The following is a 21,992-nucleotide window of genomic DNA, read 5'->3' on the forward strand; positions in this document are numbered from 1 at the left end:
ATGATAATAGAAAACCAAATGTACTGATCAGAGATGTACATATATGGGTTAGAATCATGAGGGTAGTTGAGTTTTGGAGGGAAATTTCTCACTGGAAGGTCTCAAAGAAGGACGAACATATTGAGCAAAGAGTTAAGGGTACTCCATCAGATGATGCCACGAGGGAAGAGGTTAGTAGGGAGGGACAAAGGAGAACGTAGAAGATCTGGGCAAAAGGTTTGGCAGGTGTTACCAGGACCGGAATTGGTTATAGATATTGATCTAGTTAATACAAATCAATAAAATTGCCAGATGAAAGAATATAGGAAATCGCTGGGAACATGTTGAGCATGCAAACGGCATCTGAAGGCATTCAAATAAAAGAAAAAATAAATAAAAACTTCAGTGTATGTCAGTCACAAAAGTTCCATGAGCTGAATTTAACCTATGAGCTGCTACTTTGTAAATCAGGAGTAATTAGAAATTACCAGGAAAGAAAGAAGTCTGTGCTAAAGAAATTGCAATTGGCAATATCTGGTGAGCATTTTGGAGGTTCCTCTGAGGGTCAGACTTAACTGCTGAAGACAGAGTAAGAGGTGAAGAGGGGCATAAGGTAAAGAATTAAGGGAGTCACGGTGGTGTGATAATAGGTCAGAGGAAGGTGCTGGTTGGCAGAGGGTACCAGTGAGGCCTGAGGCTGGTAACAGGAGTGTGCCCATGAGGACAGGGGTCAGAAGGGGTTTAAGGAATGGTCCAGAGCAAAGCTGGAGCCAGCTGGACATAAAAGACCATTAGAGATGAAAGAGGCTCTAATACTTCCAAAAAGGGGTCTTGGGACCCAGCCCCAAGAGAAGCACAATTCACAATTTTAAAACCAAACAAAGCCAATGATTTATGTAGATGAGCTCAGAAAAGGAATTTCAGGAAAGGTATAGGAATTCCCTCTGTGATGAAATACCATATGGATGTGTTTTAAAGGCTAGAAGAGGTTTAGGAGGAAAGAGATTACCTAGGATGATGATGATGGTATCATTTAAGAAATAATGAACCCAAGGGATGAGTGGAAACAGTATCTCCCAAGAAAGGGTGATCTGTTCACAGCCTGGATGATAACTGGAGCCAAATGAAATTACTGAGAAGAGTTTAGCAGACAACAGGCCCACATTGACAGAACTGAGTGGTGTCCTGGAGGCGTCACACACTTGAGGATCCAGGCTTAGTAAGGGAGCTGGACCAGAGGGCAGGCAGGACAGAAGGACCCAGCAAAAAATGGCAAGGACAGAACAGACAGAGACCATTCAAAGGGGTTATTAGGCATCTGTCTCTTATTCAGAGTTGGAGGGGGACGTTGAGCAGGTCCCAGCAAATTCTGTAAGGAGCCAGATACAGCCTACCAACCACTGACTGATGCTCTGATGATGGTTTAGCCTTGGGTAAATGATAATGGAAAGAGAGGAGGCCCAGGAAATACCTTTGAGATGGAATATTGCAGCATGTGCTCTGCTGACCACAAATGGTGTTCTCCTACGTGGTCATGTCAGGGACTCTGGACTGGACACACCTCTCTGCAAGGCTTCAACAGCAGTCCACTAGGCCTGGGCCCGACAGAGACCCGAGGCTTGGCAATGCTTCCGCCTTTGGGTTCCACTACGGGTTCTGCCCAGGGTTGCTGCTTTTCTGACTCCTTCCCCAGGGAGAAGAACTGTTCTGGGAAGTGGTACGGGACCTATGAAGCTGACCAGGCATGCTCCAGGTGCTGCCTGCATGCTGTAATAAGCTGGCGTCAAGAATCCGCAGAAGGGGAACTGTCCTTTCCATTATAGGGCAAGGTTTGTCCGAGTAAACTGAGAGACCTTGTCTACAATGTCAGTACTGGAGTCGACCAACCTGTGACCACTCAAAGAGCATTACTACCGACCAAGTGCCCTGGAGCCTAAGCCTGGCACAGGCATGGTATGAAAGCTCCGGCTTGGAGGTTCTAGTCCAAGATGGCAATGCAGGAAAGGTCTGAACTCCTGGCCTCCAGGGAAGACACCAAGTTACCCCTATTTATAGAACAATTCCTCCTGAAGAACTGACTGAACAGCCTCTGCATAACAAAAGACAGAATGGGACCGAGATCAGTAAGGGACAGGTAAGGAAGGGAGCCCCCACCCCCGACACTGTGAAGGGCGGTGGGGAGGGAAAGTACGGAAGGACCTGGAACAGATTCCTCAAAAATTGGGCACAGACAAAAAGCCATGGTTTAAAAGAGTGACTAGCATATAAAAGAGCCAGCCCTTGAACTCCACCAAATGGTGGAAAACCTGTGGGAACACCCTCTGAGTCAGAGAGACTGGAGAATAACACGGTTTACAGTCCACCTCCTCCTTAAAAGCAAAGACAAGATCAGGGTCTGGTCTCCACAGCTGGCTTGCCGCCTCAGCACGCCCCAGGTCCCCTAGGCAAACACCAGACTCAGGTGCGGGACACAGGAAGAAAAAAAAGCCGTGGTTTAAAATAGCAACTAGCCTATTAAAAAGGCAGCTCTAGAACTCTGCCTTGGTAGGGGTACTGCTGGAGTGCTCTGCCGGTGGGAGGGGCTGATAAACAGTCTGCGCTCGCTGCCACTCCCGCGCACCTTGAAAGCACAGAATGACGCACAGTCCCGGTGGCCTCCTGGCCCGCTGCCTTGGTGAGTCCTGGACCTCTAACCCACACCAGGACCAGCCAGCCCACCAGGGCCACCACAGGGCGGTGCACACTGGGACACCCATGGTTAGCACTCCCTACAGCTCTAGGCTTCATGCCAAGGTCACAGGCAGAAATCCCCCCAGAACGCTCAAGGCCCACACCACTGTGGCTTCAGGTGGCTTGCTCGGTGCCTCCAATGTAGAGTGCTCCAGAACTTTTTGGCTGACATCTGCTTGAGGTCCAACTGCCCTGCCAGGGTGCCCCTGGAATGGAGTAGCCCGAGAACCCCCAGCCCATGCCTGTATCAGTTCCAGTCATCCCACCTGGGCACCCTCTGTACAGAGCACCCCCAAAAACTCTTGCCCACACTGGCCTTGGCTCCAGTTGCCTGGCCAGGGAACCCTCTGCATGGTGTACCCAGCAACACCCCAGCTTGCACCTAATTCAACTACAGCTGTCCTGCCATGTTGTCCTCAGTGTGGAAAGCCCGGGGACAAACTGGCTTGCTACTGCTTCAGCTGCCTGCCAGGGCACAGTTTGTGTAGACGGCTCAGGGACCACACCATCCCATGCCCACTTTAGCTTTCACTGTCCTGCCAGGACTCCCCTGCACAGAATGCCCCAGAACCTGCTGGCCTATACCGTGCCTCAACTCCATCTACCCCTTCAGTGCATCCTCTGTGCCAAGAGTCCTGGAATGCCCCCAGGTCCCCCTGGCTTGGACCCACTTTAGTTTCAGCTATCCTGCCAGGGCAGCCTCTGGGCAGAGAGCTCAGGGACTCCCAGCCACGCTGTCAGCTCCAGCTGCCCTGCGGGGGCACTCTGGCTTGTACCAGCTTTGTCTTCAGCTACCTGGCCAGGTTGCCCTCAGTGTGAAGAACACTCCAGCTTACACCCTTTTCAGCTGTACTGCCAGGGTACCCTCAGCTTGTACCCACTTTAGTTTCAGCTATCCTGTCGGGCACACGCTATGTAGACCCCTCCAAGAACGCCCAGCAAGCACACTGCCTTAGCTCCAGCCACCCTACCAGGGCACCCCTTGCACAGAGTGCCTTGGACACCCTAGGCTGCACCACCCATCTCAACTTCAGCTATCCTGCCAGGGTGCCCTCCGTGCACAGAATCCAGGACACCCTGGCCTGCATCCACTTCAGCTAGCTGTCCAGACAGGTTGCCTGCTACGTGGAAAACACTGGAACCTACAGCGCATGCCAGCCACGGCTCAAGCCAATCAGCAAAGGTCACCACACACAGTCTATCCAGAGGATGACCATATACAAGATGATTCCTTCAAGTTTAGAAGTAACTGTTCCACCCAATCCAAACACAGAAAGTTAAGGAAAATAGGGACACGGAGGAATATGCTCTAAAATAAAGAACAGGACAAAAACCTCAGAAAAAGAATGAAGTGAAATGGAGATAAGCAATATGGCTAACATTAAAATGCTCCCTGGGGTGGAGAGAAGAGTAGAATTCAGTGAGGACTTCTTAACAGAAAATATGAAAAAATCAGAATTGAAGAACACAATCACTAAAACACAGTAGAGGGAATGAATCATCAGTTTATCAGATGCAGAAGAATGTATCAGTAATCTGGAAGACAGGGTAATGGAAAACAAACTGAACAGCGAAAGAGAAAAGAACTATAAAAAAGGTAGGTTAAGGGATCTCAACATCAAGCAAACAAACATTTGCATTATAGGGGTCCCTGCAGAAGAAGGGAGAGAAAAAGGGGTAGAAAATTGATCTGAAGAAAGAATAGCTGAAAACTGCCCTAACCTAGGGAAGGAAATAGACGTCTAGGTCCAAGAAGCGTAGAACATTTCAAAGAAGATGAACTCAAGGAAGTCAACACCATGACACATAATTAAAATGTCAAAGGTAAAGAGAATTTTAAAAGCAGCAAGAGAGAAGCAAAGTTACCTACAAAGAAAAACCTGTAAGACTATCAGCTGATTTTTTTCAGCATTTTGCAGGCCAGAATGGAGTGGTGTGATATATTCAAAGTGCTGAAAGGAAAAAACCTACAACCAAAATACTCTACTGGGCAAGGTTATGATTCAGATTTGAAGGAGAGATAAAGGAGCTTATCACCACTAAATAAGCCTCACGAGAAATGTTAAAGGGCCTTCTTTAAGTGGAAAAGAAATGGTCAGATGATATGTTAATAAAGTATGAATAAAAAGATATAAAATATAACAAGATATAGGGTGAAAAAAAGTTTTTTTAAAGAATGTGTTTGAATTTAAATGCCCATCAGATTAATATAGACTGCTGTTTACTTAGGATGTTCTATATGAACTTCTTGGTAACCACAAATCCAAAACCTGTAATAGATACACAGCAAAGAGAAGCCAAACGTGACACTAGAAACTCAACAATCACGAAGAAAGAGAACAAGAAACAGAAGAGCTACAAAAACAAACAGAAAACAAAAAAAATGGCAATAAGTACATACCTGTCAATTACTTTAAATGCAAATGGCCTAAATGCTCCAATTAAAAGGCACTGTGTGGCACAATGGATAAAAAAATCAAGACCATCTATATGCTGCCTACAAGAGTCTCCCCTCAGACCTAAAGACATACAGAGTGAAAGTGAAGGGGATGGAAAAATATTTACAATGCAAATCAAAGCAAAAAAAAAAAAACAAAACTGGGGCAGCAATACTTAGACAATAGACGTTAAAACAAAGACTTTAACAAGAGACCAGGGCATTCCATAATGATAAAGGGATCCATGCAACAAGAGGATATAACAATTGTAAATATCCACACACCCAACACTGGAGCACTTAAATATATAAAGCAAATGTTAATGAATATAAAGAGAGATTGATTGTAATACAATAATAGTAGGGGACTCTAACACTCCACTCACATCAATGGATAGATTATCCAGGCAGAAAAATCAATAAAGACCAGTGTCTTTGAATGACAGACCAGATGGACAAAACAGATATATACAGAATATCCATCCCAAAACAAGAGAACACACATTCTTTTCTTTTTTTTTTAAAAAAAGAATGTATTTATTTGAGAGAGAGGGAGCGTGCACAAATGGGGGAAGGGGCAGAGGTAGAGGGGAAAACACACTCCCCACTGAGCAGGGAGTCTGATGCAGGGGCTTGATCCCAGGACCCTGAGATCATGACCTGAGGCAAAAGCAGATGCTTAACCAACTAAGCCACCCAGGCGCCCCATACGCATGCAAGTGCACATGCAACATTCTCCAAAATAGATCACATTAGGTCACAAAACAAGTCTCAACAAATTTAAGATTAAAATCACACTACGCGTCTTTTCTGACCACAATGGTATGAAACTGGGAATAAATCACAAGAAGAACCCTGGAAAAAACAAACACATGGAAGCTAAACAACATGATACTAAACAACCAATAGGTCAGTGAAGTAATCAAAGAAGAAGTAAAAAATTACATGGAGACAAATGAAAATGAAAACATAGTATTCCAGGGGCGCCTGGGTGGCGCAGCGGTTAAGCGTCTGCCTTCGGCTCAGGGCGTGATCCCGGCGTTCCGGGATCGAGCCCCACGTCAGGCTCCTCCGCTATGAGCCTGCTTCTTCCTCTCCCACTCCCCCTGCTTGTGTTCCCTCTCTCGCTGGCTGTCTCTGTCTCTGTTGAATAAATAAATAAAATCTTAAAAAAAAAAAAAAAAAAGAAAAAGAAAACATAGTATTCCAAAATCTTTGGAATGCAATGAAAACAGTTCTAAGAGGGAAACATAGTGTACAGGCCGGCCTCAAGAAACAAGAAAAAGGTCAAATAAACAATCTAAACTTACATCTAAAGAAATTAGAAAAAAAGAAGAACAAAGCCCAAGGTGAATAGAGGGAAGGAAATAATAAAGATGAGGGCAGAAATAACATAGAGACTAAAATGAATGAATGAATGAAACCAAGAGCTGTTTTGTTTTTTTTTTTTTGGAAAAAATAGTTGATAAACCCTTAGACTTAACAAGAAAAAAGAGAAGAACCCAAATATAGGAAATCTGATGAGAGAGAAGAAAGACCCGACACCACAGAGATAAAAAGGCAATTAAGAGAATACTATGAAAAATTACATGCCAACAGATTGGATAACCTTTTAGAAAAAAATGGATAATTTTTTTTAAAAGGATGAAACTGGTTTTCTTGATCTTATTTATTTATCTTTAAAGATTTTTATTTATTTATTTGACAGAGAGAGCCAGTGCAAGAGGGAACCCAAACAGGGGGAATGGGAGAGGAAGAAGCAAGCTCCCAGTGGAGCAGGGAGCCCAATGTGGGGCTCGATCCCAGCACGCCCTGAGCCGAAGGCAGACGCTTAACAACTGAGCCACCCAGGCGCCCCCAAAATGGATAATTTCTAGAAACAAAATAATTTTTCGAGACGAAACCAAGAAGAAATAGAAAATGTGAACAGACTGATTACTAGTAACAAAAATTGAATTGGGAATCAAGAAACTACCAACAAATACAGGTCTAGGAGCAAATGACTTCATGTATGAATTCTACCAAACATTTAAATAAGAGTTAATACATATTCTCCTCAAACTATTCCATGAAAATAGAGAAAGGAAAGCTTCTAGATGTATTCTATGAGGCTAGCATTGCCCTGGTATCCAAACCAGACAAAGACACCAAAAGAAAAAGAAAGCTACAGGCCAGTATCCTTGATGGACATAGATACAAAATCCCCAACAAAGTATTAGCAAGATACATTCAACAATACATTAAAAGAAGCATTCCTGACAATCAAGTGGGGTTTACTTTGGGGATGCAAGAATGGTTCAGTATTCACAAATCAACCACATCAACAAAGGATAAAAATTATAAGATCATCTTGGTAGAAGCAAAAAAGGATTTGACAAAATTCAATATCCATTCATGATAAAAATTCTCAACAAAGTGGGTTTAGAGGGAACATACCTCAACATAATAAAGGGCATATATGAAAAACTTACAGCTGGGGCATCTGGGTGGCTCAGTTGGTTAAGCATCTGACTCTTGATTTTGGCTCATGTCATGCTCTCCGGGTCATGAGATTGAGCCCCGAGTCAGGCTCTGTGCTCAGTGGGGAGTCTGCTTGAGACTCTCCCTGTCTGTCCCTCCCCCTGCTCTCTCTCAAAATAAATAAATCTTTAAAAAACAAACAATCCCATAGCTAACATCATACTCGATGGAGAACAACAGTTTTTCCTCTAAGATCAGGAGCAAGATGAGGATGTCCACTTTCACTACTTTTATTCAACATACTCCTAGTCACAGTAGTCAGTGAAGAAAAAGAAATGAGCATCCATATTGGTAAAGAAGAAGTTGAACTGTCACTATTTGCAGATGACATACTGCTATACAAAGAAAATCCTAAAAACTCCACCAGACACTACAAGTAATAAATGAATTCAGTAAAATGGGAGGTACAAAAGTAATAACCAGAAATCAGTAGCATTTCTATACACTAAACGAAGTAGAAGAAATTAAGAAAACAACTCCATTTATAATTGTGCCAAAAAGAATAAAATACCTAGGAATAAACTTAATCAAGGAGGTAAAAGACCTATACTCTGAAAACTATAAAACACTGATGAAAGAAATTGAAGATGACACAAACAAATGGAAACATATTCCACGCTCATGATTTAGAGGGATATTTTTTAAATGTCCATACTACCCAGGGCACTCTACAGATTCAGTACAACCCCCATAAAAATACCAATGACATTTTTCACAAAACTAGAACAAATACTTGTAAAATGTGTGTGGAACCACAGAAAACATTGAATAGCCAAAGCAGTTTTGAAAAAGAAAAAGCTAGAGGTTTTATAATTCCAGATTTCAGGATATACAACAAACCTATAGTTTTCAAAATAGTACTGGCACAAAAACAGGCATATAGATCAAGGGAACAGAACAGAGAGCCCCCAAATAAACCCACACTTATATGACAAAGGAGGCATGAATATACAGTGAAGAAAACACTCTCTTCAATAAATGGTGTTGGGAAAATTGGACCACTTTCTAACACCATACACAATAATAAACTCACAGTGAATTGAGGACCAAAATGTGGGACCTGAAACCTAAAATGTAAAAATCCTAGAAGAAAACACAGGCAGTAATTTCTCAGACATCGACCTTAGCAACATTTTTATAGACAGGTCTCCTACAGCAAGTAAAACAAAAGCAAAAATAAACTATTGGGACTACATCAAAATAAAAAGCTTTTGCACAGTCAAGGAAACCATCAAAACAAAAAAGGCATGGGAGAAGATACTTGCAAATGATATATCCAATAAAGGCTTAATATCCCAAATATATAAAGACCTTAGACAACGCAACACCAAAAACCCTCCAAACAATCCTATTTAAAAATAAGCAGAGGACCTGAATAGACGTCTTTCCAAAGAAGACCTAGAAATGGCCAATACACACATGAAAAGATGCTATCACTAATTATCAGGTAAATGCAAATCAAAACCACAGCGAGATATCACCTCACAGCTGTGAGAATGGCTAACATCAAAAACATAAGAAACAACAACTGTTGGTGAGGATATGGAGAAAAAGAGACCCTCATGCACCATTGGTAGGAATGTAAATTGGTACAGTCACTGTGGAAAACAGTATGGAGAGTCCTCAAAAATAGAGGGACCTCTGGGGAAGATGGTGGAGTAGGAGAATCCTAAGCTCACCTTGTCCCACTGAACAACTAGATAATACCCACATCAGTATAAATAACCTGAGAGATGGATGACCTAAAGGTTGCCTAAATAGACTCTCCACAGCTAAATGTGGAGAGGGTGCCACATTGAAGAGGCTAGGAAAGACAGAGACATGGTTGGGAGCTAAATGGATCCATGAAGGACAGAGGGACACTGTGGGTGTGGAGAGGGGAGAGAAAAAACTATTACACTAGGCACCCAGGCACAGGGAACTCGCACAGGAAAGATGAATTCCTGTAACATGGCTTTGGAAACCAGAGGGGCATAATTTCATGAGTTCTTATAATCAGAAGGACTTAACACCTGAACTTTAAAAGTCACTAGGCTCCTCTCTGGGAGAGCCAGGAAGGTGAGAGGAAGCTGAGTCCATGCCGTAAAAGAGACAGCCTAACACAGCTCTGCAGATATAGCACAGAAGCAGCAGTTTGAAAAATGCCTGGGGTATATGAGAGGGAGATTTGTTTACTAATGTCAGAGCATGTGCTGGAGGGGCAGGGATCACTGGGAGACTTCTCCAAGAATAAAGGAGCTGGAAAGTACCATTGCCGCGCCCCCCCCACCCCCGGCCCGACACACAGACACCTGTGGAAACCACCAGCATGCCAGACTCTCCACCTAACTTGCTAACAGTGCACCCGACCTCTTGTTCTCCTGTGGACATGCCCCCTCCAGCCAGGCTTCTGCTCCAGGTCTCCTTCCACAAGCAGACCTGGGCATACCCAGTTAATACTGCTTCCCCTGCCCCTGCTGTTTTCTACTGATCAGGTCTCAGCCCTGCAGCAGGGGTTTTATAAAGCAAGTCCAGGTCCCCTCCCACAGTAGACCTTCGCATTTGCTAACACCACATGGTCCACCCCAAATTATCCTGCAGACATGCCCCTTACAGTACACCCTTGGTCAGAGCCCATTCAAAGCCATGCCATAAGCCTAGCAGTGTGCAAGCACTCCCAACAGGGGCCCACACCACTCCAAAGCGATTCTTGCCTGGGGAAGAATGGACGATAACTACACATGGCAGTCCAACTACAGCCCCAGCAGTGGGCAGGGACAGACATCTGGTATGACTGCAGGCCCCACCCACCAATGAAAGCTGCTCGGGGAAAGCACCCTGCAGTTTAGTGCTACTACATCTCTAGCAGGTGCCTGGTCTGACTCACATCCAGGACAGGTCCAGACTGGCCCACTAACAGCAGAGGGACCAAATCCTGTTCACAACAGGCAAAGAGAGCCATTGCAGGTGACTGGACTGAAGGCTTAATGCAGCTCAGGCACCACAGCAGAATACACACAACACACATAGGAGACACCGCTGAAGCTCCAGGTTCTGGTGAAGAGGGAACACTTCACTAAGGCACCACAGGACATCCATAAGGCCACTACTTTCAAGAGTGGGAGATGCAGCTGACATTCCCAACACGCAGAAAACACATAGAAAAAGACACAGAGAGTCAGACAAAATGAGGAGAGGGAGGAATGTGTACCAAATGAAAGAACAAAACTGTAGCAAGAGAGCTAAATGAAACAGAGATAAGTAACATGCCCCATAGAGAATTTAAAGTAATGTTCATAAGCATATTCATTGGACTGGAGGAAAGAGTGGAGGACCTCAGTGAGACCCTTAAGAAAGAGACAAAACATAAAGAACCAAACAGAGACGAAGAACTCAATAACTGAAATGAAAAATACACTAGATGGGGGAAAATAACTGGGTGGCTCAGTTGGATAAGCATCCGAATCTTGATTTTGGCTCAGGTCATGATCTTGGGGTTGTGAGATTGAGCCTCACGTTGGGCTCCATGCTGGGTGTGGAACCTGTTTAAGATTCTCATGCCTTCTTCCTCTGCCCTTCCCACCACTCTCCCTCCCCCCCAAAAATACCCTAGATGGAATAAATAGTACACTAGAAGAAGCAGAGGAATGGATCAGAGACCTGGAGGACAGAGTAATAGAAAGCAATCAAGTTGAACAGGAGAGAGAAAAAAAATAATAAAAATGAAAATGGACTTAGGGAACACAGCGACACCATCAAGCATAATAACATTTGCAATACAGGGATCCCAGAAGGAGAAAAGAAAGAAAAGGAGGCAGAAACATTATTTGAAGGAATAATAGCTGAAAACTTCTCAAATCTCAAAGCTGAAGGAAACAAATCTAGATTCAGGAGGCACAGAGACAAAAGTCTAGGACCAGATAGCTTCTCAGGTGAATTCTACCAAGTATTTAAAGAGTTAATATCTATTCTTACCAAACTATTAAAAAAAAAAACAAAAAAAACAGAGGAGGATGGAGAGCTTCCAGATCCATTCTAGGAGGGCAGAATTACCCTGATATCAAAACCAGATAAAGACATTACAAAAAAGGAGAACTACAGGCCAGTATCCCTGATGAACACAGATACAAAACTCCTCAACAAAATGTTAGCAAAGCAAATCCAATAATACATGTAAAACAATCACTCACCGTGGTGGGGAGGAAGCATTCACCGTGATCAAGTGGATTTATTCCTGGGTGCAAGGGCGGCTCAACAGTCACAATCAAAAAGGGTAAAAATCATATGATCACTTTCAATAGATGCAGAAAAAGCACTTGACAAAGTACAATGTCCATTCATGGTAAAAGCCTTCAACATAGTGGGTTCAGAGGGAACATACCCCACTGTAATAAAGGCCATATGTGAAAAACCCACAGCTAATATCACACTCAGTGGTGAGAAACTGAGGGCTTTCCCCCTAAGATCAAGAAAAGAATGTTCACTCTCACTACTTTTATTAAACATAGTACTGGGAAGTCCTAACCACAGCGATCACATAAGAAAGAGAAATAAAAGGCATCTAAATGGGTAGGGAAGAAGTAAAACTTAACACTATTTGCAGATAACATAGTACTCTACACAGGAAATCCTAAAAACTTAAAAAAAAAAAAAACCTACTGTAAGTGATAAATAAGTAGAACTGCAAGATACAAAATCAATATATGGAAATACCTTGCATTTCTCTACACTAATAATGAAGCAACAGAAAGAGAAATTAAGAAAACAGTCCCATTTACAGTTGTGCCGAAAAGAATAAAATACCTAGGAATAAATTTAACCAAGGAGGTGAAAGACCTGTAGTCTGAAAAGTATAAAACATTGATGAAAATAATTGAAGATGATACAAATGGAAAGACATTCCATGCTCATGGGTTGGAAAAACACATACTGTTAAAATGTCCGCACTACACAAAGCAATCTGGAGATTTAATTCAGTCTCTATAAAGTATCAATAGCATTTTTCACTAGAGCAAAGAGTCTTAAAATTTGTATGGAACCACAAAAGACCCTGAATAGTGCTAGCAACTTGAAAAAAAAAAATTAGGGGTATCACAATCCCGGATTTTAACATATACCTGCAAAGCTGTAGTAATCAAAGCAGTATGGTACTGGCACAAAACTAGACATACAAATCAGTGGAATAGAACAGAGCGCCCAGAAATAAACCCACAGTTACATGGTCAATTAATCTTTGACAAAGGAGGAAAGAATATCCAATGGGAAAAGACAGTCTCTTCAACAAATGGTGTTGGGAAAACTGAACAGCTACATGCAAATGAATGAAACTGGACCACTTTCTTACACCACACACAAAAATGACTCAAACTCAATGAATTAAAGACCTAACTGAGATCTGATACCATAAAAATCCTAGAGGAGAGCTCAGAAAATAATTGCTCTGGCATCAGCTGTAACAACATTTTTCTAGATAGGTCTCCTGAGGCAAGGGAAACAAAAGGAAAAATAGACTATTGGAACTTTATCAAAATAAAAAGCTTCTGCACAGTGAAGGAAACAACAAAACTAAAAGGCAACCTACTGAATGGGAGAAGATATTTGCAAATGATATATCCGACAAAGCGCTAGTATCCAAAATACATAAAGAACTGATACTGGGGCGCCTGGCTGGCTCAGCTGTTAAGCATCTGCCTTTGGTTCAGGTCATGATCTCAGGGTCCTGGATCGAGCCCCACATTGGGCTCCCTGCTTGGCTGGAAGCCTGCTTCTCCCTCTCACTCTCCCCTTGCTTGTGTTCCCTCTCTCGCTGTCTCTCTGTCAAATAAATAAATAAAATCTTAAAAAAAAATGATACAGTCAACACCAAAAAATCCAAACAATCCAATTAAAAAATGGGCAGAAATAAACAGATATTTCTCTAAAGAAGACCTCAAGATGGCCAACAGACACATGAAAAGTTGCTCAACATCACTAATCATGAGGGAAATGCAAATCAAAACTACACTGAGATATCACCTCACACCTGTCAGAATGTCTAAAATCAAAAACACAGGGAACAAGTGTTGGTGAGGATGTGGAGAAAAAGGAGCCCTCCTGCACTGCTGGTCCGAATACAAACTGGTGTGGGCACTGTGGAAAACAGTATGGAGGCTTCTCAAAAGTGAAAAGGAACTACGCTAAAGTCCAGTTATCGTGCTACTGGGTATTTACCCAAAAAACAGAAAAACACTAATTCAGAGGGAGACATAGAGCCCTATGTTTATTGCAGCATTATTTACATTAGCCAAGATGTGGAAGCTCCCCAGCTGTCCGTCAACAGATGAATGGATAAAGAAAAACTGGTGTGTGTGTGTGTGTGTGTGTGTGTGTGTATACACACACACACACACACACACATATACAAATATATATGTAATAGAAATTATTCAGCCATATAAAATATGAAGTCTTGCCATTTGCAGCAACATGGTTGGAGCTAGTGTAATACTAAGCAAAATAAGTTAGACAAAGACAAACACCATATAATTTCACTCATATGTGGAATTCAAGAAGCGAAACAAATGAGCAAAGGAAAAGAGAGACAGACAACCAAAAACCAGACTCTTAACTACAGAACACAAAGTGATGGTTAACAGAGGAGAGTGGTGGGGGATGGGAAACAGGTGATGGGGATTAAGGAGGGCACTTGTGATGAGCACTGGGTGATGTATGGAAGTGTTGAATCACTATATTACATACCTGAAACTGATCTAACACCAGAATTAAAAATTCAAAAAGTGAGATAAAATACTAATTAATTAATTAAAACAAAATCCAAAGTAGTATATATGCAACACTGATTCCCTCTTTCCAGGTTTTCACTTAGTGCCTACAAATCGAAATTATCACCCAGTGTTTGCAACAAGAGCTCCATCATCATGACTGGTTAAGGTGAGAGGAATACAGAGAATGTGGAACTAAATATTTTCTCAGGCCAAACGTTTGCTGCATTTCAGCCAAGCCTGTTTTTCTTTTCAGCTATCTGATAAATGTTTATACTGCATACATATATTACATGCCTGCTGTATGCCAAGTAATGCTAACTTGTTAAGGATAGCGTCCAGAGGGGCAAAAGGTGTGTGCTTACCCTGGGGTCAACATGCAATTCTTTTATGAAAGGTCTGTAAGAAAACTCATAGGAAATATCAGTAGCCGAAGCTGGGGAAGTAGGTGGATCATGATAAGGTGTTTGGGTTTTATCTGGAAACCTTAAGTATCGAAGAGTGCTCAACACAGGAGTTACGTGAGTGATTCCGCATGGTAGGAGGCAAATGAAATTGGAGGCAAGGATGCCAGGCTGGAGTCTACTAGAAATAGTCTGTTCGTTATTTTTCATGATAAGGGTTCGAAACCAAGTCAGTGGTGTGCAGAGTGCAAAATGTAAGAAAGATTTAAGAGGCAGAACTAAAAAACCATCTGGAAAGCTGGTGGATGAGGTCAATGTCGAGGATGAGTAAGTGTCCTGGCGAATAGGAAAATAGAGAAAGAGGCAAGTATGGGAGATGATGCATCCGGTTTTGGAAATGCTGAACTTAAGTCTTCTATGACATCTTGTCAAGACATTTTGGAGAAAGTAGGATATAGAGGTTTTTGAACTTAGAAGCAAGGCCCTGACAGCTCTTTTTATGGGCCATTTTTCAGGTTTGTGTTTACAGCCAGCAACCTTGATGTCCCCTTCTGGGACAAAGAAGGGGCTTGCTTACTATTTGATATAAAAGAGGTGGATTCCCCAAGCTCAGTGTTCCTTCCCTGTAGCCCACTGCCTGCGCTTCCATCTGGGCGCCTCTGTCGGGGGACAATCAGCTTGTAAGATCCATGAGGATAAATCTGGTGAAGCTCGATGGCTGTTTGGTAGCACAGGGTAAAACCTCAGATGGGCACTGGCCAAACCCTTCTCTGAGAACAACCTATTACATTAGGGACAAGTTGACCATAATACTAAACACTAAGCACATTTCAAGAATATGATTTCAAGGATGTCAGAAGATACAATCTGTATGCTTCATCTCTAACTCTGGAGAAAACATGAAGTCTGTGTCTTAGCTTATGAATTTCATATTCTCTACCCAGGATGTGCCAACTTCTCTATTTAGTAATCAGGGACACTTTTTTACTGAGACACTGGATCATAAGTTGGAAAGGCTTTGCCCCTTTCTTAAAAACATCACTGCCCTTATTAGTCCTTCTCATCCCAAATCTCTGGAAAATGGAAGGAACTTTATCAGAATGGGGAAGTTTCATCATTAGGAAACATAAAATTCTAAAGACTCTTTATCTTTTATTACATTAAAGTCCTTTACCCTAATGATGTAATAAGCCCTGAACAACTGTATGTCTACTAGGTGTTCTGGAGAAGGTGTTTTAGCTGGAGATTGCAAACTGGGTGTGGATAAGAGATGGGATTGCGAGGAAGTTATTAAGGACAAACTGTTAATGGTGTATCAGGTGTACAGAAGGAAGGAACATTAGGATGGGGATCAAAAGTTTCTTCACAGTGCAAGCAATAGGATTATGAAAAGTATTCCAAGAGAAGTGGCGGGAACACCATTCACCTGACACAGTGAAAAGCACTCCAGACTAGAAAGTGCTCGACAGGTAACAATTCTGCACTTGGCAAGAGGATGAACAAGAGTATCTAACAAATCTTCTCTCAGTCCACCTTTTAATTCTAATTTCTGTGATACTTAGAAGGAATCATTAAAGAGCTGGAAGAAAAGGTTTCCAATAACTGGAAACTAGATATCACAGACTTTTTCAAAGACTTCTTAAACAGTCAGCTACTTGAAGGCAGAAATTTCCCCTCTAAGAGTCCTTATCAGTTACTTTGAGAAGTGACCAAAGCAATTTATCCATTTAGAAAAGCTCTTTCTCAAAAATTTATTGACCTAGAATTGTCTTTGCTGTCATTGTTTTGTTTTTGTTCCCCCCATTCACCAAGCCCCCAAGAACCAAGAACATGGCTTCCCCAGCTTCATCGACTCCTTCCGTTATTCCTTTCACTTCATTATTCCCGTGACCTCCTTAACTTAGCGCTATTTCCTTCCTACTACAAAGATGCATGAATATGTGGTCTATATCCACTGTGTCTACTGCCTTCCCATCTGAAAGCTCAGCTTTCTCATCAATCACCCCATTAACTGTCCTTTGAAAGATTTTCAGGGACTGTGTTTTCTCAGCCTCTTACCGTGTGAAATTTAATATCATTGATGTCAGCCCCTCTTAAATCATCTGTCTCACTTGCTCCTGTTACATAAAAGGTCCTGGTCTTCTTTTTCCTACTAAATTTTATTTAGTTTTCACTGGCTTTTTAATTCCTTCTGTTGGCCCAGGACACATGGAGAAGAAGGTTACTTTGTTTTTCCTCTTATACTCTAATTTTGGTTACTTGCCAGAATTCACTCACCACTCTTCTCTATTCCCTTTTACCCGAGATCTTTCATTCGCATGGGTTCAACTATCACCACACTTAGCTCTTTACCTTCTGTTCCTTATCATCAGCTGACCACTGGGTTTGTCTGTTTGAATTTACTAGTGCCCAGTTTGAGTTCAAAGTGAGAGGTGACCATGAGGTGGCGCAAGACACACCCTGCACTTGAGTTTTAGCCTTGACTCTTCAACTGACAGCTGCTTGACCTTGGGCAAGTTGCTCAACCTCTTCAAGCCTTAGCTCACTTGTCTACAAAGGAGGGTGCTGGGTGGAGCCCGTCATCTCTGGATAATGCTCCATGGAGCCCGTCAGCTCTACAGAGGTGATGTGGAACGTTCAAAGAGCAGATCTCTAGAATTCCCACTCCTTTACTGCTTTTTTCTGTTTTAGATACAGGACTTCAGTGTGAAGCTTCATTTAAGGAAACTTCCTAATTAAAAAAAGAGTCCAAACCCAGGTCCTGCCTAATGTGGTTCTTCTAGAATTCTCTGAAATCTAGTTCATCTCGCCTGTCAGACTACTGCCTCTTCTAGCTTTCCCACTTCTATTAGTAGCACCATCCTTCTTCCACTTGTAGGGGCTTGAAATATTCACCTTATTTTGATTTATTCTCTCCTACTCCGTAAGGGCTTCCAAGACCTCTCTCGCTCCAAATCCTGTCAGGTCTCTGTGAAATGTCTCCCATGGCCCTTCCCCATTTCCACCACAGGCATTCTGCTACAGCTCTGCTAGTGTCTTGCTTTGACCACTGCAAGACCCTCCTACTTGGTCCCCGCAGGTCTCTTCCTCTTCCAGTCTACCTTACCTGAGATTACCAGACCAGGTCTCCAAAATGCTACTTTCATCTTGTCAGTCTCCAATTTAAAACTTGGATGCCTTCTGATAACCTGTGGGAAAATGCCAGATCAAGTCTGGCATTCCCGGCTCAACCCTACCAAAATAGCCTATCTCCTGTATCTATTATGTCCAGATAGGTTCGTAGACAGCCTCATCGCTTTTCTTAACCACTTCCGGCTCACATTATACACACATTACATCCAAGTGCCACTTCTCTCAGAGGCCTTTCTTGCAGGCTGTTGGCAAGTCTTCCTTATCTCCACACATTTCCTATGTCACTTGTGAGGGAGCTGATCACTTACACAGTTGGGCAGAACTGACTCATCTGTGTTTGTTTCTTCAGTAAATCACCAGCTCCTAGGGAAGTCACCATTTCCAAGCCAATGAGGCAGTGTGGCCGATGGAACCTGTGTTCTAATTCTGTCACCATTATTTATGTCAACTCAGCTTCCTCTTATGTAAAACATGGATAAGAAGCCAAGGTTGCTGTGAAGGCCAAATGCCCTGAGACCATGCTTTCGAAAACTGTGACCTTTGAGGAAGATATCGTGGCATCATTTTTATCGTCATGGTTTATTTGCATTATTCGCAGGGCTGACCGGCTACAGCCAGGTGCATAAGGCATCCCTGGGGTACTGAGTCTATGCAAAAATTCTGTACAAGACCTTGACTGCAATCCTAGGAAAACATGTATGCAGAAGTGATACCTGTGACAGTGTTCAAATTGTGCATATTTTCTATTTTCTAAATGTTTGTGGCTGTGTTAGTCTACTATAAGTTAAAAGAAATCAAAAGAAGCCAGTGACATACAGATGACATTTGGAAGAGCTGTATGTAAGCACAGCCAGCAGCCGACTGCTTTACTGAATACCATACTGAGTAGACATCCTCCCCCCACCCCAAACAGGGAGACCTCCACTGTGTGACTCCTCTTCAAGGGCTGGTGGCCTCTATGGCCACTAGTCCAAGGTGAGGGGGACAGTCATTAAGATCCGCATGGTACGGATTCCCCATGTCACCTCTCACTCTGCCGGCACCACACCAGAAGGCCCCCGTTCCTTCTCTGCTTTCCTCGTTCCACGGCCTTGTTTGGCTCTTTGCTTTGAGGCCCCACTATTAAGTATCACATTGTGTGAAATCAGGGGCCCTGTAGACCATAGTCAAGATGCTAATCAGCTACTTCAATAGCCTTTACTCGCGTTTTTTTCCAAAGTACCAAAAGCAATCCATCAAATGACATGAGAGTCACCCATAACTGTCAAGCTATTCCTTATAAGATTGCCGCTGTGGTCAGGGAAGGAGAGAGAATGGAGACGCCTCTCACACTTTCTTGATGAGCCAGTGACTAACCCATAACAGGTGCCCAGTGGCTGACAGATGAAGGAACGACCCTAAATGATGGCCTCGAATAGTGGGGAAAACGATGGGTCTGGACACAGAAGACTGGTTCTAATTGCTACTGACTTGCTGTGTACCCGTTTCATTATTTCCACCTGTAAACGGCGAGATTTGAAGCACATGATCTCTGCAGTGTCCTCCTGCTCCAAAATTCCATGCCTGCTCTGTGCCCTTTTCCCTGACTTGGAACTTCCCTTCAGAGTAAGGCAGCCAACTAGGTACAGGCGCTATGTACTTATCCTGGATGTCAATGGTAATAAGAATTAGACAGGAAAGAGGAAGCAGAGGGAGAAACACAGTGAAAAAGCAAATGGATGAGAAAAGGATTAATGAGAATGAGTAACTGAATAAGCTTCGAACTTCCGGTTTAAAGGAAAGTAAGAATTCATCAGTCTCCAAGGGTGAGCAGGATCTCAGGAATCTTCTGTGGGTAGGAAGCCGCAAGGCTTCACTAATCTTATCAGTTGCTGAAGCTTGGTACCATCAGTCCCAAGGGTCACGGGCTCCCACTGCCCTGTGCCCTTTCCCCAGAAGCCTCTGGTGTTCAGGGTCTGCATGACGGGAGCCTCGGAGAGACCACGTGAGAGCGGACACGTCGAGCTCCTGCCGTCAGCCGCATCACACAGTGTAACCGAATTTTACGTGCCGAGATGTTCCACCTCATTGGGGTTTAATTGCTGGACCCAGAGTACATGCGTCACCTTCTTAGACAACTCCAATACCTGTGTTTTCTAAGATTCCCAATCGCAAAGATGCAGATAGGTGAGAACTGGTTACAGGTTATAAAAGGGACCCTTTTAAGAAAGACAGGTGAATGCTCAGTGTGGTTTAGGTGCCAGAGGCATCCAGATACAGGATTTCTCCTGGTAGCCTTCTTCTCAGGTCATTCTTTTAATAAATACTTAGCACTTACTATGTGCAGGTAGTATTGTAAGAGCTTTACACATATGAACTCATTTAATCCTTATAACAGCCCTAGGAGTATTATTGCATTCCCATTTTACAGATGAGGAAAGTGAGGCATACAGAGGCTAATGACTTGCCTAAGGTCACACAACTAGTAAGAAGCAAATGCCATATTTGAACCAATGCTGTCTCACTGCAGAGTCTTAACTACAGTGCGAGGCTGCCTCTCTGGAATGCCCTCCCGGCACCTATTATATCCTTGTCAATTGAAAAGTGCCTATTGAACACTGGGATCAAATCCTGTTCTGAGGACTGCCTACAGTGCTCGGCCATTCAGAGCCAGCACGGGCTCTTGCACGGTCATGAAAGCAGAGGGGAGCAAGGCAGAAAGCCAGCAGGGGCCTGGCCAGGGAGCAGTGTCAGCAGGGACAGGGCCTGGCTGCCGGCTATTGTTAGATGGTGACAGACTTCTTCGGACAAGTGTGACTTATAACCACGGCCTGTGTAACAGGTAGGCATTCCAAAGGCAGAGTTCTGGGGCCAGTAAAGAAGATGTAGCTCACATGCTCTCCTGGGTTGGAAGATGTAGGGGGAAGAGGGCCGAGGTCAGAGCAGCACTCTGAAAGACCAAGTGTGGCCGCACGCGGGACTGGCTAGCAGGTGCAGAGGCTCAAGCAGGGGACTCAGGATGGGGCTCCAGCCACACCCTAGGTACATGACCATAAGGCCGAACCGCTGAGATGGCAGGAAAAGAGGGGGGGGGACACAGAAGCCATTCTGAAGAAAGAATGGACAGGTGCTGTGTGTGAATCAGAGCAAAGATGAGAGTTAAAAAAAAATTTAAACAAGTCTGGGTGACTAGCAGAATAATGATACTAGACTCAGAGAGCACAAAGTATGAAAAGTAAAGGCTCCAATAATTTAGAAATTCTGGATGTGAGGTCTTAGAAAGGCAGCTGGAAATACAGCGCACGAGCTCAGGAGAGCGGCTGGGCTGGGAAGGACCTTCCAGCCCATCTTCCATCTCCCTCCCCCCTGCACAGTCCCACAGCACCCCTGTTGTTCCAGCCGAAGTATTACCCGTGCTCCCTGTCCCCTCAAGAGGTGCCTGGACTTCGCGGGACTGCTCTAGCAGTAAGCATTTCTCTGCAGAGGGACAACGTCCCCAGTACCTGGCAGAGTCCCTCGCACATAGCACATCTGCAACCAGTATTTTTGAAAGAGTAAGTAGTGAACTCTCAGTAATACTTGTTGAATTAAATCGATGGAACGGATCTGTTACCACACAGAGGATCATCATAGGTGAGACTGACTGGCAGTCACAGGGTGTGGTCAGGACCTGGCCTGGAGTGATTTACAAGAAGGCTGGGAGGAGCGTAGACTCGGGACATCGAAAAAGCCAGCACGGTCGCTTTGGCTGTTTTGCATTCTTTTGGTTCTTAAATGCATTTGCTGAAGCATCATTTTCACGTAAAATCATTTCTTTACTATCTTAGGTTGAAGAAGGTAAAAAGTTAATTTTTAGTTTATGTCCATTATTAATGCTTCCAATATGTTTTTAATTTAAATATTAACTTTTTTTGGAGACCATTATAAGATTATAACTTTGTTCTTTTCCTTTCCTTTCTAAAATTTAAGACAGTTCTGCGGTTCACTAGAATTCTTAGAAATAACCTTTCTTGGTTTTCTCATTACAAATTTTATATTTTTTTCAGTGTAGAAAAATCATAAAATATAAAA

At 43.2% G+C, this 21,992-nt stretch overlaps 1 protein-coding gene across 4 annotated transcripts in view; it reads right to left on the minus strand.

The window, feature by feature from the left end:
- ENOX1 (ecto-NOX disulfide-thiol exchanger 1) overlaps positions 1 to 21,992 on the minus strand; it is a 539,166-nt gene that overhangs the window by 21,961 nt on the left and 495,213 nt on the right. For 3 of the 4 annotated variants that reach the window (XM_057308447.1, XM_057308444.1, XM_057308441.1), the window contains one exon: positions 11,836 to 11,895. The exons of the other annotated variant lie outside the window; for it this stretch is intronic. In XM_057308447.1, the coding sequence (XP_057164430.1) occupies positions 11,836 to 11,895 (60 nt within the window). The remainder of the gene's footprint in view (positions 1 to 11,835; positions 11,896 to 21,992) is intronic. 4 annotated transcript variants of the gene reach the window in all.

Source organism: Ursus arctos, unplaced genomic scaffold, assembly GCF_023065955.2.
Source record: "Ursus arctos isolate Adak ecotype North America unplaced genomic scaffold, UrsArc2.0 scaffold_10, whole genome shotgun sequence".
Lineage (NCBI taxonomy): Eukaryota > Metazoa > Chordata > Mammalia > Carnivora > Ursidae > Ursus > Ursus arctos.